The following is a 20,664-nucleotide window of genomic DNA, read 5'->3' as shown; positions in this document are numbered from 1 at the left end:
GACAGATGGATAAAGAATGGCTCTTGTCATTCAACCAGCAAAGGCCGAGGGGAGAAATTTTCACCAAAGACAGGGCCACAACTCCTTTCTCTACTCAACCATAAGTGACACTCACATTTCCTTGGCGCACACCTTGCACCTCCAGGTACCATTACTTTCCTGGATGCAGCAGTCCCGACACACCAGGTGATTACAACCCCGACAAGTATTGGTCTTGGGAGTCAAACGGCCCAGGCTCTCCTGGCACCGGGCACAGGTCCGATCACTATAGTGTTGGCTGCCCCTTTTGGCCCCTTTCCTTTTTATCTCCAGTAACTCATTCTTCAGTCGCCTGACAAGACCCAAAAGAGAAGCACAAGTGGATTCAGGATTTGCATAGATTGGATGGGTTGAGAGGTAAAGACAGTAAGACTATATACTTCCATGAAAGCAACAAACTCAGTGCCCAGCTTGACCCAGCAAGGAGTTACAAACATTATATACACGTTTCCTCTGAAAGTCAGATGAGAGGCATAAGGAAAAGCCCAGATATCTTTGGTCAAAGGCCTAAGACCTTATGCTTTCTCCAGGACGCTTACCTAATCCTTTTCTCATCTGCTTTCCGGAGCTCCTCATCTCGCTGTAGAACACTGAGGATCAAATCCCTTTCTACCTCAGACAGAAAAGAAAGGTCCAGTATCTCCGACATGACTTATTCTACTTTTTTTTTTTTTAACTCTTCTTTCTTCAAAGCGACCAGAGTTGCCTGAAATGAGAGAAGAACTAATTTCACACAGATGATTTACTCCAGAATAGGCCCACAGCCCTAGAGCCTTTCAGTAGGCTACTTCCTCCTTAAGCAGGGCTAAAGAGACAATGTAGAAGTATCTGACCTATTGACCATTCCTACTCTCACCTGAACCATGCCCTGACAATGAAAAGGCTTTAATTTTTTAAGAATAATTATTCATGACTCTGGGTAAGGGTTGGGTCTTTCAACATAAGCATCTTGGTCTGGAAAGAGCATAAAACAGCTGTGTCAAACACTCCCTTCACCTAGTGAATCCTCAATTATCCAAATTTTTTTTTTATTTTGTCGATATACAATGTGGTTGATTATTGTTGCCCCTTACCAAAACCTCCCTCCCTCCTCCCTTTCCTCCCTCCCACCCAACAATGTCCTTTCTGTTTGCTTGTCGTATCAACTTCAAGTAATTGTAGTTGTTATATCTTCTTCCCCCTCCCCGGACTTTTTTTTTTTGTGTGTGTGTGTGTGTCTGAATTTATTAATTTTTAGCTCCCACCAATAAGTGAGAACATGTGGTATTTCTCTTTCTGTGCCTGACTTGTTTCACTTAATATAATTCTCTCAAGGTCCATCCATGTTGTTGCAAATGGCAGTATTTCATTCGTTTTTATAGCTGAGTAGTATTCCATTGCATAGATGAACCACATTTTCTGTATCCACTCATCCAATGAATTATCCAATTTTTAATACTTTACATGTTCTCAAGTCCCAAGTCTATTAACCCAAATAATCAAGCAGCTGGTCTCTGTAGTGGAGGAGAAAAGCATATGAGGACTCCTGCTAGTTTAGGCCCATTTTTCCATTCCTGACCAACTTCCATGTTCCTGGGATTCAGTCAACTTTCTGCCACACTTCAAAACTCTTACCATTCACTCTCCCTCCCAAAGTTCTTATTGCACTAGCACTACCTCAAGAATATCTTCCCGCATTTCAGAAACATTTGTTGAACGCTACTCTGACAGGTATTGTGCAAAGTGCTGGGGATACAGAGATGAGTAAGACAGTTCCTACCCTTAAGAAGTTCACAGAGTAGCAGGGGAAACAGACACACATACAGTCCAACGTACTAAGTTCTACTAGAGGGTTTATAAATTAAGTGCTAAGGAAACTTAGAGAAGGAAGTAACTAATTCTATCTTGCATACAGAGAGGGGAGAGAGCTGTATACGTCAGAGGTTTTACAGAAGAGGTAGACTTTGCCTTATTGAATAGAGTACAGTTGTTCCTCAGTATCTGTGTGTGATTTGTTCCAGGACCCAGCATGGATACCAAAATCTTCAGATGCTCAAGTCCCTTACGTAAAATGGCATAGTATTTGCACATAGTATTTGCACATCCTCCCGTATACTTTAAATCACCTCTAGATTACTTATAATACCTAATACAATGCCTACACATCACTTTGTTCACATGGATTCAACACAGTACTCAGCACAAAGCAAATTCAAATTTTGCTTTTTGGAATTTTGTGGATATTTTTTCTGAATATTTTTGATCCATGCTTGGTTGAATCCACAGATGCAAAACCCACGGATATGGAGAGATAATTGTATATATTTATTGGTGGGGGAGAAGGTAGGAAAGATACATTGGGGACAGATTATATAACTAGGGGATTCAGGAGAGGTTAGGTTAACTTGCCCAAGAATAAACAGCAAGTAAGTGAAGCTGCTGGGATTCAAGGCCAGGCAATCTGATTCTAGGGCTCATGCTCTACTGTCTCGGTCCAGGCAGGATCATGGTCAAAGCAATTATAAAATATTGAACAGAGCATTGTGGAAATGAATTCCTATACATGTGATTATGGCTGACGCACTGGCCAAAAAATCAGCAGCTCCTGGATAAAATAGGTACCACCAGTTGCTTGACAGCTAATGACCAAGGATAGCACAGGCACAGTGGAAATGAGAATACCAGATTTATTAGAAAACTGGTGCTTGTGGAGAGGCAGCAGAGTTCTGTGATGAGAAGACACATTGGCACAACAATAAGACCAAGTAATATCAAAAGCCAGGGAAACAAGAACATCTGTGAGGAAATAAAGACAGCACCTTAAGAAAATGGAACTGCTAACACTGTACATCTTCCCTTTGTCATTCATGGACCTGACCAATCACAGTTGCCCCCTCTGAAATCTTAAATTCAAGAATCCCCACTTTCCCACCACTGCTCACTCTCTCTCTGCCTGTTCTCCAGCCTCATCAAGACCACAGTTTCTTGAGTCCTCCATTTTCTCTTAGTCTACTTGCCTCCTACTGATCTTCCTTCTCTACCCATCCTGGACTCCAGAAGCTTCAACATTTGAACCACTCTCACCAGTACCCCCCATATCCATGTACCTTCATCCCTCTGCCACAACTGCCCGTGAAAATCCCAAACCTGTACCAATGCTACAGCTTCCCTTGTCTGCTCCCATACCTAGGTACTACATAATTCCTGCTCTACAGACTCAGCTGGACCCTCACTGTCACCCATAAATCCTGTAACTTGTGCTTGTTCAGTTCCCTTACCTAGTCCCTTCGGGTTCTATTTTAAGTCTTCATTTATCTTACACCCCCACTTCCCTTCCCTCCAGTCCTATCAGGCATCCTTGTTTCATACCTGTAAAAAAAAAATTTTTAAGTCTGTCAGCCATGAACTCTATCTATCAGTTCCCTGCCTCCTCTCCCCTATCACTTGTCAATCTGACTCCTTTCAAAAAAAAATTATATCCCACCCGCAGTTCTCCTATCAACCATGGGTTGCTGCTGTTTCCAATACTAATCCTGTTACCAACCAGCTCAGTTGAGGTCAGATCTTGCATAATCAGTAGTAGGGAGAAGAAAACACATTAAGAACAAAAATTAAAAGGCAAGGAGAAAAAGTAAAGCACAGAAAAAAAAGAAAGAAAGAGAAAACAAAAGATGGTAAAAACAAGTTCGAACATATCAACAAATATCAAACACACCCTTTAAAATACAGGTATTAACAGACTAGATAAAAAAAAACAATCCAGCTATATGCCATTTATAAGGCACACATCTAAAACAGAAATTCAAGGAAAGACTGTAAGTAAAAAAGATGGGAAAAGATATATCAGGTAAATGCTAACAAAAGAAAGTTGAGGTAGCTATATTAAAATATAAAAGTAAAACTTCAAACCTCTGTGTACTAATAAAACTCCTCTAAATGTATAAAGGAAGATTAAGTATAACTAAAGAGAGAACTTGAAAAATCGACCATCAAAATGGGAGGTTAACATGTCTTTAAAGTATTATTCCAATTACTAATAGCACAAGCAGATAAATAAAATAAATATATAGACAAACTGAACAACAAAATGAACTTGATTTAATGGACATATGAAGAATTCTATAACCAGTTGGAGAATCACATTCTTCCCAAGCACATACAGATCATGTACTCAAACTGATCATGTACTAGACTGTAATGCAAGTCTCAGTAAATTTTTTTCTTTTTCCCTTTTTGTCTTTTTTTCGTGTCCGGCAATGGATCGCAACCCTCAGTGTCGCGCCCGTACCAGACCGGGACTGGCAACGGGATCGCAACCCTCGGTGTCGTGCCCACACCTCGCTCAGCCAGTGAGCGGGAACCGGTCTGTATGTGGGATCTGAACCCTCGGCAGGAGCGCCACCACGCTCCCAAGCGGCGCACTGTAGCAGTGCGCCACCGGGCCGGCCCCTCAGTAAATTTTTTTAAAAAAAATTTCACACAGACCATGGTCTCTTGCTACAAGGAAATAAAATGAGAAGTCAAAGGCCGGCCCATGGCTCACTCGGGAGAGTGCGGTGCTGATAACACCAAGGCCCCAGGTTCGGATCCTATATAGGGATGGCTGGTTTGCTCACTGGCTGAGGGTTGAGATCCCCTTACCAGTCATCTTTAAAAAAAAAAAAAAAAATGAGAAGTCAATAAAAAAGATAACTTTTAATCCCAATAGTTTTTGAAAATTTAAAAAGATACTTCTTTTTTGCTATTTTCTTTTATTGCAACATAATTGATTGAACATATCTGTGGAGTACAGCATTGAATATCAATACCTGTGTGCAATATGTGATGCTCATATCAGGATATTATCATATCGGGATAATAAGTATATTCAGCATTACACAATGTAATTGTTTTCTGTGGCCTTTTACCAATTTCTCACTAACCCCCTTTTCCCCCTCCCTTTCCCACCTCTGGTGGCCTCAGTCAAAAAGGGAATCATATTGTGACTAAATATATGAGGGTACTTTTAAAAGTTCATGGAAAGATTCGTATTATCTTTTCATTGTATTTTTCCACAAATTTTTTAAAGTACCTTTGGATCCTTAATATCTTAGAGAAGAAACCTGCCTCCTGCCTCATCACCACCCCTACCCCCATACCATGGGACAGAATGTTCTCTAGAAATTAAAAAAGGAAACTATGGAATAAAATAATGTTTCGTATGCAATGAATCAAATGATATCTTTTTATGGTAAATGGTACATTACATTTTGAAAACTAGAACTCAGAAAAAAAATGGAGTCACAAATACAGCTACAATAAGAAAACCAGACATGCTGTGACCATTCAGATACTCCCAATTTACAGATACTACAGAGAAACCAAAACCCAAGATAACTTGTTAAAGCTTTTCATTTACATTCAGTTGCAGATGTGTTGTCAAAAGGGTAAGGATTATCCAATGTGAAGACCATGGCTCAGAAAACATGAGTGTCAGAACCTGAGCGCTCATGGACAATTTGTTCCATGTTAGTCCTGGGATGTCAAGACTCAGGTGAAAAATCTTTTTTTTTAAAAAAATATATAGATCCTTGTGGGACCTATGCCAACAAAAAGATATTTTAGAAAAGGCGGCCTGTTTAGTTAGCAGTTATATACATTTATTGCAAAAAAACAGGATAATATTTTAATGCAAATACTTATAAAAGCAAGGGGAAAACTGAAATATCTACCATCAAACTGGAAAACTAACATACCTCTCTCAATTACTGATAGCACAAGTAGATAAAAAATTAGTAAATATACAGACAAGTTGAATAACACAATAAGCTTGATTTAATGGACATATGTAGAATTCTATATTCAATTGGATATATCCAATCTATATCATAATCCTATAGATTAAAAAATAATAATTAATGAATAACATTAATGCTCACATTAACACAGCTGGTTGTCAAGAAGAGGAAGGGAGAGCTATTTCAAATTATTTCAAATTCTGAAGACCAATTTTAAAAATGAAAAGCTGGGCCAAACTAACACGAAGCATGGAATAACAAAAATGATAGTGTAAGACAGACTCGGGTTTAAATCCTAGCTCTGCTATTTATTAGCTATATGTCCTGGAGGAGCAGGGCCTAGGATATTAAAAGGATTACCAAAAATATAGAATTCCTTATAAGAATAGTACTCGGATTAAAAATCATCGTTGGTGCTCCCAAAATGGAAACCAATGTGAGTTAGGAAAACATCAAGTAATGTCTCTGCACTGGGCAGCAAATACAACAGATTTTGCTGTATCACATTTGTTGAGCACACTAGCACCCCTCTCTCTCTCTCTCTCTCAAACATGCAAACCACATATAAATAGGAAGATGACCATACTTGGGCTCAAACTAGAAACTTCTACCAGATCTGACCTCCTTGAGGGCAGGCACAGTATTTGGACCTCATATCCCCAAGAGCTTAGCACCATGTCTGACATTTGAGTTCAGTAAATGTTTAGTTAAAGTCTTTACCTATTTGTGTTTATATGTTTAAACTTAAAACCACAGAAACTGAACAGCAGTAATAGAGCTGAGGAAAAACGTATATTTTTTTGTTTTCCTGAGGGAGTATGTGTGTTGTGGCTAAAAGCTTGGACTCTGGATACAGACTGCCAGAATTTGAATCCCAAATTCACCATTTACTAGCTGTGTGACATTGAGCAAGTTACTAAAACTCTCAGTGCCTCAATTTCTTCATTTGTAAAATAAAGATAATAACTGTACCTACCTTTTGGGGTGGTTTTATAAGGATTAAATAAGTTTTTAAAATATGTAAAGTCCTTAAAGAGAATGCTCTCTAAGTGTTAGCTATTTTTTGTCAGTTTGTATATGTACATTCATGCTTTCAGACTTACTGGGTCTTGGAAAGTGATAACAATTTTCTTTTAAAGAACACCGACGAATTATGAGTTAAACTATGTCTAGACATCATTTAAAGCTTCAGGTCATTTTTTTTTATTTTAAAGTGAGAAACTATGCTGACAACCTTATAGATGACAGAAGACTTTCCAAAAAATTGACCCATGCTCAAGGTTAGAAAGGCTGAACTGGTATTAAATTATTCCTCTAAACTTACAAGTAGTAATTATACAATGATTTTGCATATAAATTCTAATGAATTATTGGTCATGTCCCACCAAAGTGATATGATAAAAAAAATATTTTGCTGTTTGGGCTAAGGACAACAGATGATTTTGGTAAAATTTATACCTCACTTAACATGAAAAAATGAACCAAAGTCTTTCAAAGGATATTAGTTTAGCCAAAAAGCTCTGAGTTAAACTGCTCTTGTTAAGCAAATGATACTGTTTTACATTGAAGCTGATTAGTGGTGTGAGATTTACACTGCTGCATGCCAGATTCTGTATATGAATACTTTTGAACAAAAGTATTTCAAACTAATTTAGCTCTGTCAAACAAGAAATGTTATGGTGTCAACATTTTTGAAAGATGAGAATTGAAATTGGGCTACAAATTATAATTGGTCATGATAGTTGGGGATTATAAAATGTCAGTGGACTTCTATTTCTGGCCAAGATGGAGTAACAAAGAATGAATTTCTTCTCTGCCTGAAACAACAGCAGACAAAATACATGAAACAATGGTTTTCAAGACACTGATCATCAGGCAGTGAAGGACTTAATCTCTGAGAGATGGGAAACAAATGAGGTGAGCCCTTTATTTTTCCAGCTTACTGTCTTGAGAGAGTTTCCAGGCCACAGTACTAGGAAGAAGAACCCAGGCAGAGCCTGGTAAATTCCCTGAGTTAAGGAAACAGAGCTGAGTCTGGAGAAACCCAGGTGGTTGGAGTTCATAGGTCAGAATACCTAAGAGAGCTTCAGAGAGAGAAAAAAGGAGAGAGAGAGAGAGAGAGAGAGAGAGACGGAGAGAGAGAAATCTCTTAGGAGACCTACAGAAGGTCTCCCTCAAGTATTCAGCAAAGGACTGATCAGCACATGGTATGCCTGTGAGGAAACTACTCCAAGCCAGGGAAAGAACCACCTGAAAGGATTCAAAAGAACAGTGCCTGTCACTCACATAGAGCCAGGAATAGTGCCTGTTTCCAGCAGCCAAACTGCAAAACCTCATGATTCATAGGGCACTGGCTAGAGGACTCAGAAAGGTCTTGCCTCAGTAGTGGGAAATAATCAGCTGTACACTGTGCACTCCTCTGGTCCTGCCTAGCAAATCTAAACAGCAAAGCCTGAAAGGATCAATCTGTTTCTAAGTAACTTAAGTGCATGCCAGAACAGAGTGCAAGCATATTTGCAGTAATACAAAAATATGCAGCACCCAACAAGTTAAAATTCACAATATCTTGTACACAATAAAAAGTTAACAGGCATGCAAAAAATCAGGAAAATCAATCAAAAAATGACCAAGAACTGATACAACTATTACAATTAGCTAACAAAGTCATTAAAACAGTTATTATAACAATTCCATGTGTTCATAGACTTAAATAGAGACATGGAAAATTTATTTTAAAAAAATTAAGCCTAAATATATATAAGACAACTACAATGTCTGAAACGAAAAATGCATTGGATGGGATTAACAGCAAATTAGACATAACAGTAGAAAAGACTGTTGAACTTGTACAAACAGCAATAGAAACTATACAAAATAAAATACAAAAAGAAAAAAGGCTGAAAAAAGAGAAAAGACAATTAATGAGCTGTGGAACAACTTCAAGCTGCCTAATATACATGTAATTGCAGTCACCATAGGAAGTGGGGGCACTGGAAAAATATTTCAAGAAATAGTGGCCTAAATTTGATGAACACTATAAACTCACAGATGTAAGAAGCCTGATGAACTTCAAGCAAAAGAAACATAAAGAAAACTATACTATATGACACACCATAGTCAAATTGCTTAAAACCAGAAATAATGAGAAAATCTTATAGCAGTGAGGGCGGAGGGGGACATGTTACATATACGAACAAAAATAATGATGAAAGTAAATTTATCCTTGGAAGCAATGCAGTATGAAGACAGTAGAACAACATCTCTAACATACAGAAAGGGAAAAAAAAGAAACCTGTCAACCTAGAATTCTACACCCAGAAAAATATCATTCAAAAACAGGTGAAATAAAGACTTTCAGACATGCAAAAGTTGAAAGAATTAATCACCAGCACACCTGCACTGCAAAAACTGTTAAAGGAAGTCCTTCAGTCAGAAGGAAAGTAATGCCACATATAAATATGGGTCTACAAAAAGGAATGAAGAGAACATGCAAAGGTAACTATATGATATAAATCCTTTTTTTGTTATTATTTAAATTTCTTTTAAAAATATAATCGACTATTAGGGCCGGCCCATGGCTCACTCAGGAGAGTGTGGTGCTGATAACACCAAGGCCACGGGTTTGGATCCCTATATAGGGATGGCCGGTTAGCTCACTTGAGAGAACGTGGTGCTGACAACACCAAGTCAAGGGTTAAGATCCCCTTACTGGTCATCTTTTAAAAAAATATATATATATATAATCGACCATTTAAAGGAAAAATAGTGGTAATGTATTGTGAGGTTCAAAACATATGTAGAACAAAATACACAACCTGATTTCTAGACTCATTATAAATCCAAGTAATCAAGTGAGTGTGGTACAGGCATGAAGATAGAGAAATAGATCAATGGAACAGAATAGAGAATACAGAAATAAATCCTTATATTTACAGTCACTTGATTTTTGATAAACGTACAAGAGAGTTTAGTGGAAAAAAGACAGTCTTTTCAACAAATGGTACTGGAAAAACTGGATATCCATATGCAAAACACATGCACATATTTCTGATATGATACCTAAAACATGATCCAGAACTTTATAAATCAGACTTCATCAAAATTTAACACTTCTGTTCTCTAAGAGACAATTACGATAAAAAAACAACCTATATATTAGAAGGAAATATTTGCAAACAGAATATCTGATAAAGACTTGTATCCAGAATATATAAGGAACTCTCAAAACTCTGTAATTAAAAGACAACATAAACCTTTTTTTAATGTACAAATGATATGAACAGACATCACCAAAAATAGCAAATAAGCACATGAAAAACTGCTCGACATCATTAATCACTAGGGAAACGCAAACTAAAACCACAATGAGAAATCATTACACATTTATTAGAATGGTTAAAATTTAAAATGTACCAAATGTTGACAAGGATTTGAAGTAACTGGAACTCTCATACACTACAGTGGAAATGTAAAATGATACAACCACATTGGAAAACAGCTTAGTAGTTTCTTAAAAAGTCAAACATACATCTTCCATATGACCCAGCCTTTCCACTTCTAGGTAAGCATACCTATTATGTGCGTGGGTTTCCAAAACATGGGTGAAGCACAGCTCTAAAGGCTAGCAAAATCCAGCACCCGCTGGGAGGGGGGTGACCTAGTTATTTGATAATCTAAAGGTAAAAGAAAGCTGGTTTTAGAGCATTTTAGAGAAAAAATGAGACCAAATCCAGGGTATGTGGTGAGTCTGCAGAAATCAAAGAAAGAGGAAAAAGAAAGAAAGAAAAAAAACCTACGAAGAAAAGAAAGCTTTCAGGGATACAGGGCTTCCTGAAATCCCCTTGTCTGGATCCAGCCACCTACTCATAAAGGCACCAGTTGATAACTAATCTTACTGGTAACATCTGAGTAAGCATACGACATTGCTTACAGCTGATAAACTGTTTACATTGGGATACTGTGTTGATTATTATATCAACTGTCCCTTTCAATTTTAGGGTGATGTCTCTCCTAGAAAACTACAAATATGCTTATTAAAATGTATCTGTCTTGGGGCCGGCCTGTGGCTCACTCGGGAGAGTGCGGTGCTGATAGTGCCAAGGCCACGGGTTCGGATCCCATATAGGGATGGCCGGTTTGCTCACTGGGTGAGCGTGGTGCTGACAACACCAAGTGAAGGGTTGAGATCCCCTTACCGGTCATCTTTATATAAAAAAAAATAATAATAAAAAAAATAAAATAAAATGTATCTGTCTTAGATATGTAGTCTAGGCTACTCAGACAAACTCAGGGTAGATTCAAATTGCAAAGCTGCTAAGTCTGGCTTCTCAGAAGTTTCAAAATTCTCTGGATACAAACTCCTACTCCCACCCCTGCAAACTCCTTCTGGCTCCTGGATTAAAAAATGTAAATTTATCTGGCCCTCAAAGATTCTTCTGTGAGATCTCTCTCTGCTATCCTGGTAGTAATCTCTGAATGGCTATGTGGTTTCAGGCCTTCAAAATCCTTCATCTTTCTCTGCCCTGGAACTCTGTATTCTGCACTGTTTACAGAATGCTCACTAGTTAGGAGGGCCAACTATGCGCTACATGCTGTATTAGCTGGCTAAGGATTAAAGAATAAAGCATAGTCCATGCCAACAAAGAGCTCACAGTCTAGTGAAGGAGGTACTAAATAATCATAAGAGAATATGGTGAGCAAAAAAATATATGCATGGGATATTACAGGAATACCAAGGTGAGGCATCTAACCCAGCTTGGGGAAAGGGAACTAGAAAGAGGATATCCAGCAGTGGCACATGAACTGACTGTAAATTAGTGTGTTTACCAGTTGGTTAACCAGGAGAAAGAGGGCTTTCCAGGCAGAGTACATAGCATGGATGCATAAAACAACATTGTATGAGCAAGCAGTGCAGTGATGCTGGGTGCTAAGTTGCTAGGGAGGATGTGCAAGAGGCAGGTGGGGATCACATCACATGGGGCAGGGGGAGCTCGATATGCTCAGAAACATGGCTAATTAGCCTTTGACAACAGAACCTCTGAAGGTTATGTTAGGTTAGGCAAGCACTTGTTAGAGCACTCTGACAGTTAGTTATGCAGAATACGGATTCGAGGAAGCTGTGGCATAAATCCAGGAGGAAGATGGCAAGAACTAAGAATAGAGGGCAGTGTACTAGAGACGGGAAGGGGCATTTGAAGACACGACACTGAGGGAAAATCTGCAGGAACAGCCTCTTCTACTAGACTTGGAGTTCTAGTGTGCTAGGTTTCTAATTAAAGACAGTATAGCATAGAATAGTACTTAAAAGCGCTGGATCTGGGGCCAGGCTGCCTCGGTTCAAATTGCAGCTTCACTACTTTTTAGCTGTGTGAACCTTGGGCAAGTTATTTACCCTCTTTGAGTCTTGGTTTCCCCGTTTGTAAAAATGACAATTAACAATAAGAGCTCCTGCCTAAGGCTGTGAGGATTCAAGCATGCATCATTAGTAAAAGGCATAGCATAGTGTCTAGCCTAGAGTAAGCACCCAATATTGGTAGCTGTTTAGTGTTAATTATTATTAGCCATATGTTTTGGAAAATATATGAGCATATGGCTGTTTTGACATCTTTATATGAAATCTGAGAAATCTAATCAGTATTCTTGCCAGATGGAAAGTCACTGTACCTCTCTGCATGAAGGTAGGCTGGCAAGCATAAATATTAAGCAAATGTTAGTAATTAGATATGATCAGTTTAAAAGATAATTATTTATACACTGTTCCAGACAGGATTTAAAGTGACTTATACAGATACATAAAACATAACAAAATAGCATAAATTTTAAAAAAATAGGATCAAAAAGAAAAACAAGAGTGGGGACAAAGAGGAGGTATCAGAATCAAGGCTCCAAAACCAAAGGGCAACTAAGGCTTCCCAGTGGTCGGCTAGGGTCTGAACCCTCATCGGCTCATGCATGGAGCACATCCATGCCTCACATAACATGCCCCAGGGCCTGCCCTCACTGGGTCCGTTCTCAAAAGTTTTATGGTAGCGAAGCTGTATTTTATTTTTCCCTAATGATGAGGAGTTTATAACTAGCTCTCAATTTTATAGGAGTCTGCCTTTTGGCTTGCTCTAAGGTTTTAGCTCCCTACAATCCTTTTCAAAGTTGGTTCTAAAAAAGTGGGGTTTGCACATGCTGAGGCATTTTGCTGTTTTAGCTCCTTTTAAGATATTCACCAACTAGGGCCGGCCCGTGGCTCACTCGGGACAGTGCAGTGCTGATAACACCAAGGCCATGGATTCGGAACCTATATAGGGATGGCCGGTTTGCTCACTGGCTGAGCGTGGTGCTGACAACACCAAGCCAACTGTTAAGATCCCCTTACTGGTCATCTTTTAAAAAATAAAATAAAATAAAAAAATAAGATATTCACCAACTGATGCAGATGGTGATGATGGCCACAGTAGCTAACATTTCTATAATGCTTCCTATATAGCAGGCACTTTTCAAAGCACTTTACATACATGGAGTTGTTTAGTCCCCATTACTACACTATGAGGTAGGTATTATATTATTATGTCCATTTTACAAATGAGGAAAGTAAGGCACAGATTGAACCAATAACTTGCCCTGTAAATGACAGTCTGGTTTTTGGACCCACGCAGTCTGGTTCAAGAGTCTGAATTCTTAACCACTACACATACTTTCTCTTCATATTCTGGCAATATTGCTCTATATGGTAATATCTAGAAAGGGGGACATCTTACCCTCAGGAACATGAGGTGAAGTTTTCTTAAAGTCCTCAGCTAATAACAGATCAATGCTTGAGAGGTCCTCTGTCTGGTTTACTATCTTAGTCCCCTAACCTCACCAGATGATAATGTATAATAACAGGCTCAGAGCGAATCTACACATGGGAAAAGACCCATTCTCCTCATCCAGGACATCCCTTCTAAAGAATGGCAGGAGCATAATGGCGGGGACAGGGGAGAGTAACTAAAATATAATCTTTTCTGTTAGCCCTTAAAATCATATGTGGGGACCATTTCCTCCAGATGGAATCCACATGGTTACCTTTCAATACCACCAAATTCTGTTCATAAACAGTCTGAAGAAATTCCCACTTAAAATAATATATACTTCGGGCCGGCCCGGTGGCGCACTGCTACAGTGCGCCGCTTGGGAGCGTGGTGGCGCTCCCGCTGAGGGTTCGGATCCCACATACAGACCGGTTCCCGCTCACTGGCTGAGCGAGGTGCGGGAGCAACACTGAGGGTTGCGATCCCGTTGCCGGTCCTGGTCCGGTACGGGGGCGACACTGAGGGTTGCGATCCATTGCCGGACACGGAAAAAGACAAAAAAAAAAAAAAAAGGAAAAAAAAAATAATAATAATATATACTTCTTTAAAGTAACTCCTGGAGTGAAGCTAGATATCTTAATATATACATTTCTCCTGAAGAGTTATTGCTTTGGATACATGAAATATGATCTTATTTTCATGATTTCACACTTTTTTCCCCTGCTCCTCAGCAATTCCGCATGCCTTAAACCTACCACCAATCCAGGAAGGCAGATCTCCATAAATGTGGTAAATACAAGTATAAAATATGATAAAAATGAGACCATGTGTTCAAACCCCCCACCTGGCAACAAGGGAAATAGATATATTAAGACAAATTCCATTTATCTTTCCAGTTTTCAAAACCTACATTTGAAGCTTCCTCTCACATAAGCCAGGTAGGCTCACAAGAGCCTCTCTTCTCTACCAAAGGCCCTTTCCTTAACAGCCTAAGAGCTTAGAAAGATCTAAAATCCCCAACTAAAGAAATGGAATGTTTTAAAATCCAGGTCATTTATATGCATAAAACATTTTTTTAAAGTCTGGTGATAGTCAACACATTATTATTTTTTAATAAGCCTCATCTCTATGTAGAACACCATTATCTTTCCTTAGTCAACAAGCTTTGATAAAGCAACACCCCTGCAAGGAAGACCCTCTTCTCCTGCCAGGGTCACAGATGGTGGGGATTTCTAAACTGAACTCTAGCTGGCATCTGATTCTTTCTTGCAGGCCACATCACCTAACAATCACCCACGCAGTCCCCTTAAATGAGAAATCTTCATGGTTCGTGACTAATCCAGCCCATGTTCACACATAACTGTGATTTCATGCATTTGGTTTCTTTTTAATTTTAGGGATGCTGTGATCTAGCTATGGCTATGAAAACCTTAAACATAATCAAATAACCTGTAGTTGAACTTAAATTGAACTGTATACATGGCAGATAATTTTAAAGTGCTATTTAAGGCCTATAAGACATCAAATACTCATTTCTTTAAAATATTAATAAATATATACATGAGCATATGTACAGAAAAAGGTCGGTATAAATTGGATAATAATATTAAATAAATGTAAGATATTAACTTACTGCAAGCCCTCTCTCCCTCCTAAACTGATTAACCATAATTACTTTACACATCACATCAAATCCCAGAGCAAGATTAGTAGTACGTGCATTATCAACATCTATCAACATCTGCAGCTAGAAGCAACGTGCTAACATTAAAAAAATAATAAAGTATAAAAAATTCAAACCATTAAAATGTTCAAATTAGATATGTATTTGTTTATCTTCAATACTGACATAGTACATAAAAGTACCTTAAACAGTTCTAAGGGGGGAAGAGGTACAAATTTTCATAATTTAGGTAGTATAACTTAAGATAAATCAAGGCACTCAAAATGTCTACATGGATTTTCCTAGTCCCAAATATGTAAACATTCGATCCTGGTATTATTATTGGTTCTAAATAGAACTACACATGCAGGAATCAGCACATCAGTGAGGATGCGCTTTTATTTTATAAAAATGAATATTCTTCACCACTAGATTGTAAACTGCATGAGAGAAGGGACTTTGTTTTGTTCATCTCTGTTCCCTCAGTGCCTAGAGTACTGCCTGGACCATAACACGCATACAATAAATATTTGTTGAACAAATGAGCTGGCATCAAGAATACCATGTATCACACTCAGCCACACCCAAGAGCTTATCATCCAGGACTTCACCTTTGATATCCTTAATTCAATACTCCCCTCTGACTACAAACTCCTATCCTTCCAGCCTGTTCATTCAATGACCACCCCAGGCCCATACCTATTCTCAGACCTCATGAAGGGGCAATCTTCTATAGACCTTTCTACTTTCACCTTGTCAGCTCCTTCCCGTCTACACTTCCTTTCCTAGACAGTTTGGATTCTATTGTTTCAACTGCACTCTTGCTAATATCCTCAATAACTCATAACTTCATTGCAAATATCTGATAAAAATATAACCCTTCTGAGCCCAACTGTTGTACTTTCTATCTGCACAGGGACTCCTGAGATCTACTGGAGTGAAAAAATTAGTCTGGTAGATTATTATCCATATGAATTCTTGGTCACCAAGCTCACCTTAACACTGCCTGGCCCTAGAGTGCTCTCCTGTTCTCCACAACAGCTATTTCAAACCTTCCTCAAACACCTCAAATATACAACCTAGACCCTGTAACATCTCAACCCCTGCTATAAGAGATTGGCCTTACCTCTTACATCATAGAGAAATATAAATGCCACCAGACAAGCTCCTGCTGCTAAATCTATAAACCAATTTTTATAAACCAATTTTCATATATACCTATTCAGGATACTCTTCCCATCTCATTCTGGATCCTCTTCCATCTGGTGTAAGGACTTTGCCCTGTAAGGACTATGCTCTATCAATTATCCCCTCCTTCCCATTAACCTTTAAAGACATTAAAGTCCCTCCTAAATGGGGGGGGGGGGGCAATCCCTGTATCTCAACCCCTCCCCTGCTACCACCCTTTCTCTGCTCTTCAGAGCCAAATTTCTCTAAGGAATTGTCCGTATTTACTGCCTCCAATTCCTCATTTCCCCAGTCATTTCTCAACACACCATTTTCTAGCTTTCCACCCCACACTCTCCTGAAATTGCTCTCACTAAGGTCACCAAGAACATCCTAAATCCAGTGAACCATTCTCAGTCTTTATCTTCTTAAATCTCTCTGAATCTTTAGCACCATTCACCGTTATTTGATGGAACCATTCCATTTTTAAAAATTATCCTACTAATATTCAAGTAGATTCATAAATGCATATCAAGAGGATGCTCAATGTTTGAAACAACAAAAAAATAAAGAACATAAACATCCATCAATAGGAAACTTATTAGTTCAGTATGTACATATGGAATACTATACAGCTGCTAAAAAGGAGGTAATTCTATATATATTGACACCGATAACTTGCCAAAACACATTAAGTAAAAAATACATAGCAAAACATATATATTATGATTCCATTTGAATTTTTTTTTTTTTTTTTACATATAATCATGGGTCACATAACAATGAGTACTGCATATGCAACAGTGGTAGGAGCAATAGGCTATACCACGTAGCCTAGCTGTGTAGTAGGCTATACCATCTAGGTTTATGTAAGTACACTCTATGATGTTCCCACAATGAAGAAATTGCCTAACAACACATTTTTCAGAACATATCACCATCGTTAAGTGACACATGACTGTATAAGTGTACACAGATTGGAACAATAGGAGAGAGGGAGGGAGGGAGAAAAGAAAGGCAGGAAGGAAATATTTTATATAAGCAAAGAAAAATGTCTGGAAAGAAATACAAAGGGAATGGCCATAGAAACTGGAGAAAAATATTTTAAGATCTCCAGAGCTGAGGGGGAGGTAGAGAAGGGTGGATAACAGTTTCAAACATGGAAAGAGATCTACTAAAAACAAGAGTAAATATCCAATAGACAGATAGCATGAACAGGTAATTCTTTAAAAATCAAATGGCCAACAGATGTCAAAAAGTTTCACCCTTACTGGTAATAAAGATTTTTTTTAATGTTTTTTTATCGATTTAGCAAAATTTTAGAAAGACAATATTCAATTTTTTTTTTTTTAAGATGACTGGTAAGGGGATCTTAACCCTTGACTTGGTGTTGTCAGCACCACGCTCTCCCAAGTGAGCCAACCGGCCATCCCTACATGGGATCCAAACCCGTGGCCTTGGTATTATCAGCACCACACTCTCCCAAGTGAGTCACGGGCCAGCCCCAACAATATTCAATTTTTAAAAAGGAGGTTGTAAGAGTTACTCTCATACTTTGTTGGCAAATGTAAATTGGTAAAACCTGCTAGAAAACAATGTGACAATTTGATTTCTAAAAAACTGAACTTCACAGAACTTATCACAATTGCAATTAAATAATATATTATGTGATACACACTTAACACATACTTTCCCTGCTGAAATAAGTTCCATGAAAAAAAGGCTATTGTCTGTCTTCTTCTCTGCTATATCTCAAGCATCTAGCTGGATCAATGAATGGATGGATAGATGGATGGATGGATGGATGGATGGATGGATGGATGGATGGATGGATCCACTGTAAAATCCTGGCACACTGTAGGCTCTCAGTAAATAAACCCATGCTTTCTGATAAATTGCTGGAATAGTTTAAAGATACTGATACTAAAGCTATTCTGATGCCTGAACTGACAAAGCTAGAAACAAGAAACAGTGCAGATGCCATGGAAAATTTCCATCTCCTAAAAATTACTCAAGTTCAAGGTAGGTTTATATAGTCACAGATGTGAAAGCCACAGTTGTCCATCATTTCAACTATTCTTCTGTAAGCACCATCCAGTCTCCTGCCCTCTCATAGTTCTGTCAGAGCCACACCGAAAAATCCCCCAAACTAGACTGTCCACACTCAGTTCCTATACCTGGACTGATGAGTGCTGCCAGAGAGAATGGATACAGGGTTCTGTGACTTGAGGCAGAGACAAATTCAAGTTATCCAAGCCTTTTTTTTTTTATTTTTAGTTATTTTTTTCCAGTTTTACGAAGGTATAATTGCCAAAAATTGTATATATTTGTGGTATACAGTATGATGCTTTGATATGCATATGCATAATCTGTATGATATGCCCCTAAAGAGCTCCTCTATTCATCCCTCTCAAATGCTATTCCAACCCTTCACCGTTCTTCACTCTTTCGTCAGGGGAGACCTCCCTCAAAATATTGTCCCTCCTCAGCTCCTTACTTCTCCACAGCTTCACCAATCCTGCCCTCTTTCCTTCCTGTCTCAGTGGAAGAGCTACTTCCCTTTCTCTAAGGCCAGTCTTTCCCCCCCTTTCACTCTGGTGCTCCCACCCTCTGGCTTCATCAGGGACCTTGCTTCATCAAGCTCTATGCCACGTACACATAAATTAGATTATGAACTTTATAGAAAAGCCAGAGCTAAGTGCTACTTGTGTAGTATTTGACTAGTTTTATACTAGAAGGATTATGCAGCGTGAGGAAACCACTGTGTACCTAACATAAAAGAAAAAAAGTGCTGTTCTGTTTAAATGTGTTTTAAAATGTTCAGGCTCATCTCTCTCCTATATTTAAAACAAAACAAAATTACAGCCTTTTCTTGTCCCCTATGCCTTACAATCTATAAGAAACACTCTTTCATTCCCAATATAGCTAAGCTTCTTCAATGTGTATATCATATTCCTTATCAGTCCTTCTCAGTCCTCGCTCCCCAACCCGCTAAAATCTGTCTTCTCTCCTCCTGCTGTACGGATGTCATCATTGACCTCCTAATTGCCAAATCTAATGAACATGTTTTTTAAATGTTTTATAGTGTGTTTTATCTGATTACAGGAGGGGTACACATCATGAACAAAGTTATGACAAATGACAGACTAGACTGAAAAAAACTTGAACTATATAACAGGCAACGGGTAAATATCCCTCATAAATATAATGTTCTAACAAACAAATTAAATATATAACCCAAAAGAAAAACGTACAAAGGATATAAAGGAGCAAGTCTCAGGAAAAATACAAATAGCTAACACACATGAAAAGATGTTCAGCCTCACTAGTGATCAGAGAAATGCCAAGTTAAGTCAATTAGATACTATTTTTCACCTATCAGACTGGCAAAAATAAAAAGATTGTCCATCCCCAGCAAGGGCATAAGGAAAAGTACTCACAATGGTGAAAGTATAAACTCTTTTGGATGTCACTTTGGTGATGTCTATTGAAATTTTTAAGTGCACATATTCTTTGACCCAGCAATTCTCCTACTAGAAAGCTATCCCACAAAAATACCTGTGTATATATATCCTTGAGCATTGTGCAAGGATATTTGTTGCAGTCTTATGGTGGCTTGAACTAGGGTGATAGGCAGAGGAGATGGAGACATGTGGCAAAATACATGATACCGTTTGAAAATCAGGTCAGCAGGACTTCCTGATGAATTGAATGTGAGGGGGTGGTGGGTAAGAGAAAGAGAAAAATCAAGGTTGACCCTAGGTTCTTGGTTTTAGCAACTGGATGAATGATGGTGCCATGTTACTGAGATGGGAGGCTGAGGGAAGGGGTTGGGGATGTGAAAGCAATGAGGAGTCCTGTTTTGGCCATGTTACATGTTTGATAGACAAGTAGACATATAAAATTAGTCATTGAATATATGAGGCTGCAGCTTAGAAGAAAGGCCTAGGTCAAAGACATAAATTTGGGAGTGATGAATGTCTAGATAGATGTTATTTAAAGCCATGGGGCTGTTTGAGAGCCTCTAGGATATTCTGGATGGAGAAAAGTCCACAGACTGATCCCTAGATTGCTCCAATGTTCAAAACTTGGGGAGATAAATTTAGTAAAAGAAGAAGCTGAGCAGTTTCTTTTTTTTTTTTTTTCCTTTTTGTCTTTTTTCATGACCGGCAATGGATCACAACCCTCAGTGTCGCGCCCGTACCGGCCCGGGACCGGCAACGGGATCGCAACCCTCGGTGTTGCTCCCTGCACCTCG

At 38.6% G+C, this 20,664-nt stretch overlaps 1 protein-coding gene across 1 annotated transcript in view; it reads right to left on the bottom strand.

Moving 5' to 3' along the window:
* SYTL4 (synaptotagmin-like 4) overlaps nt 1-20,664 on the bottom strand; it is a 49,854-nt gene that overhangs the window by 25,531 nt on the left and 3,659 nt on the right. Inside the window, exons 2-3 of the mRNA XM_008586802.1 lie at nt 579-745; nt 116-331 (exon numbers count right to left, since the gene is read on the bottom strand). Coding sequence (XP_008585024.1) covers nt 116-331; nt 579-688 — 326 coding nt within the window. The 5' untranslated portion in view covers nt 689-745. The remainder of the gene's footprint in view (nt 1-115; nt 332-578; nt 746-20,664) is intronic.

This window comes from Galeopterus variegatus, unplaced genomic scaffold, assembly GCF_000696425.1.
Source record: "Galeopterus variegatus unplaced genomic scaffold, G_variegatus-3.0.2 Scaffold4123, whole genome shotgun sequence".
Classification (NCBI taxonomy): domain Eukaryota; kingdom Metazoa; phylum Chordata; class Mammalia; order Dermoptera; family Cynocephalidae; genus Galeopterus; species Galeopterus variegatus.
This window is presented reverse-complemented; position numbering and strand designations above follow the sequence as displayed.